The 3,611-nt window shown below is 46.1% G+C and overlaps 1 protein-coding gene across 1 annotated transcript; it reads left to right on the top strand.

The window, feature by feature from the left end:
• The first annotated feature begins 423 nt into the window (after window positions 1-423).
• LOC311620149 (V-type proton ATPase subunit B, brain isoform-like) lies at window positions 424-3,084 on the top strand. The gene has a single exon (XM_084879267.1). It carries the CDS (start codon window positions 430-432, stop codon window positions 1,357-1,359), a length of 930 nt encoding a protein of 309 aa, XP_084735393.1. The 5' UTR covers window positions 424-429; the 3' UTR covers window positions 1,360-3,084.
• Window positions 3,085-3,611: the final 527 nt, after the last annotated feature.

The raw sequence follows: 3,611 nt of genomic DNA, 5'->3' as shown, positions 1-3,611 counted from the left end.
AAGCAGCCAAACTCTCTCCTCAGGGGTCCCCCTGCCTCGGCCTCTGGACCAGAGGTTTGCAACAGTGTGCCACAAGAATGTTTAAACATGCAAATATCTGACTATTCAGTCAGCAACACTGACCTCTTTTCCCTGACTATCAAATTAAAAATGACAGCACCCAACACAATAGCCATTCGGTGTGAATGAATCAAAATTATACCTTTTTTTTTTTTTGTCAGAATGGCAAAAAATGTAATATTTTTTTTGGTGTGCCACAGAATTTTAGTGATTAGTTTATGTGTGCCATGATATGAAAAGGTTGAAAATTGTTGTTCTAGACAATAAAACATGGGCAGGAATTTTTCAAGTAACTTGATTAACTGTGTGCAAACTAACAGAGGTTATATTTGTTTCATTTTTAAAGAATTGCTTTCGGGAGGAGACAAGATGGCGCTGCGAGTGATGCGTGGGATCGTGAACGGGGCCGCACCCGAGAGGCCCGTGCCCACCAGTGGGGCCGGGGCGGGGGCGGGCTCTTGGGAACAGGCGATGGCAGCGAGTCGGAACTACCTGTCCCACCCTCGCCGCACATACAAGACAGTATCAGGAGTCAACGGTCCACTAGTGATCTTGAATCATGTTAAGTTTCCCAGATATGCTGAGATTGTTCACTTGACATTACCAGATGGCACAAAGAGAAGTAGGCAAGTTCTAGAAGTTAGTGGTTCCAAAGCAGTGGTTCAGGTATTTGAAGGGACTTCAGGTATAGATGCTAGGAAAACATCCTGTGAGTTTACTGGGGATATTCTCCGAACACCAGTGTCTGAAGATATGCTTGGTCGGGTATTCAATGGGTCAGGAAAACTGATCGACAGAGGTCCTGTTGTGCTGGCTGAAGACTTCCTTGACATTATGGGCCAGCCAATCAATCCTCAGTGTCGAATCTACCCAGAGGAGATGATTCAGACCGGCATCTCTGCCATAGATGGCATGAACAGTATTGCTAGGGGGCAGAAAATTCCTATATTCTCTGCTGCTGGCTTACCACACAATGAGATTGCAGCTCAGATCTGTCACCAGGCTGGTTTGGTAAAGGAATCCAAAGATGTAGTGGACTACAGTGAGGAAAATTTTGCAATTGTATTTGCTGCCATGGATGTAAACGTGGAAACTGCCCCGTTCTTCAAATCTGACTTTGAAGAAAATGGCTCCATGGACAACATCTGCCTCTTTTTGAACTTGGCTAATGACCCTACTATTGAACGAATTATCACTCCTCGCTTGGCTCTAACCACAGCTGAATTTCTGGCCTATCAGTGTGAGAAACATGTACTGGTTATCCTAACAGACATGAGTTCTTATGCTGAAGCACTTTGAGAGGTTTCAGCAGCCAGGGAAGAGGTTCCTGGTCGATGAGGGTTCCCAGGTTACATGCACATGGATTTAGACACAATATATGAACGTGCTGGTCGAGTGGAAGGTAGAAATGGCTCGATTACTCAAATCCTTATTCTCACCATGCCTAATGATGATATCACTCACCCCATTCCTGATTTGACTGGATATATCACAGAGGGGCAGATCTATGTGGATAGACAGCTGCACAACAGACAGATTTACCCACCTATTAATGTGCTGCCCTCATTGTCACGGTTAATGAAGTCTGCTCTTGGGGAAGATATGACCAGAAAGGATCATGCTGATGTGTCTAACCAGCTGTATGCGTGCTATGTTATTGGTAAGGATGTACAAGCCATGAAAGCCGTGGTGGGAGAAGAAGCCCTTACCTCAGATGATCTTCTTTACTTGGAATTTCTGCAGAAGTTTGAGAGGAACTTCATTGCTCAGGGTCCTTATGAAAACCGCACTGTCTATGAGACTTCGGACAATGACTGGCAGCTGCTCCGAATTTTCCCCAGAGAAATGCTGAAGAGAATCCCTCAGAGCACCCTGAGCGAGTTCTACCCTCGGGACTCCGCAAAGCACTAGCTGCCGTCTCATCGTTGGCTCAATATCCTTGTGTAATACTGGTTCCGTTTATTGATTCCTTTTGCACTTGCCCATCCCCACTTTTGTGTTGGAGTTTACCATGTTACCCTGTAATTCAAAGCAAAGAATAGGTGACATATTGTGCCAGTGTTGCAATGTCTCAAACTGCTAACAGACATATTCCCTGCTCAGAAAACTGGGATCTTCAGTGCTTTGTTTAAAGTAGCTGCAGGGATGGAGGCGAAGTTTTCTTACTCATGTGTATTTGTAAATAGTGGGATAGTTAGTTGCCTAATAATGTCCTCATTATTTGAGTCTCTCAGACCTTCCTTTTCCCCCCTCTTGAGAGTATCACTACCTGGAGCTATAACGCTTTGATCTCCAATTCGGGCAGGATCAGGACTGAAAGAAGCCTCTGCTTAGAAGAGCCCAGAGCTCGCTCTCAGCATTTGTGTTTGGATGGTGGTGTACCTCTAGGTCTGAGCTGCTGTTCTAAGCAGATGTTTTTCACTGTCCACCTGCTCTTTCCTATTTAATGAGTAGATTAGAAAAGGAGTTGGGACTCCTGTGTGTTCATGTGCTCTCTCCCTCTGAGTAGTACACAATATTGCAGCTTTTGCACAGCTGGCATCAATCGGATAGTAGTGAGATGCCGTGTCTTGATCCTTACTGGGTTGTCATGCAGAGGAATCATAATTAAAATAATCAGTATAATTGTTGCTTGGAAAGAGTTGGAGGTACAGCAAAAATAAAGAAAAGAAAAACCTACACCCATGCTACATCCGGAGATGCTAACTGGTGTACTTTTCTAAAGTGTTTGCCAGAAGCTGAGGACACGGTGTGGGAGAAAGCTCTCCTGTGTACAGACCTGTTAAATTGTTAGAGAGCAGCCTTTGGAAAGCCCTATTTGGTCCTGCTTTCTGACCTATCTCTGCCTCTTCAGGGTAATCTTGTGGCACAAGTGATAGTATTTAAAAGCTTTAGCCTTTTAACTCCTGCTCCTTCCTGCTGTGAGCCCTGAGCTGTCTTCTATGCACTCCGCCTTGTCCACTGTGTGATCTCTGTGTTCTTTGTTAGTTGGGTGCAATAGCAACTTCTCTGTGCATTCCATCTTTCAAGGATGTATGTGGGAGAGTCAGCATGATTATATTTTAATGTAGAAAATGTGACATCTGAATATAAAATGAAAATAAATATTAAATAATAAAAAAAAAGAATTGCTTTCATCGTAGATACACACACACACACACACACACACACACACACACACACACACACACACTGAGGACCCAGTGCACAAATTTGTGTACCTTGAAAGGAACTGTGGGCCACAAGGCTGTGTTGGGCCCAGGGGCTGGTCTTAGCCCCCTCTCCTTGCCCCCCCGGCCCCTCCCCTCACAGCCCCTGGTCCCCTGTGTGCTGGAAGCCCTGCTCCCACTGCTGCCGCTCTCACACGCTGATGGCACCGGCCCCGCTCACACCCACTGACAGTGGAGCGATTGAGGCCGGTGCCAGCAGCCTGTGTAAGCAGGGCGGCACTGTCAGTGGGTGCAAGTGGCAGCTGCTGCCCTGATCACCCCTCAGGAGCAGGGGGAGGTAGAGAAGCCCTCAAGGGTGATCAGGGCCCATAGCCATTGCTC

Source organism: Pipistrellus hanaki (assembly GCF_964339955.1).
Source record: "Pipistrellus hanaki genome assembly, chromosome: 3".
NCBI lineage: Eukaryota > Metazoa > Chordata > Mammalia > Chiroptera > Vespertilionidae > Pipistrellus > Pipistrellus hanaki.
This window is presented reverse-complemented; position numbering and strand designations above follow the sequence as displayed.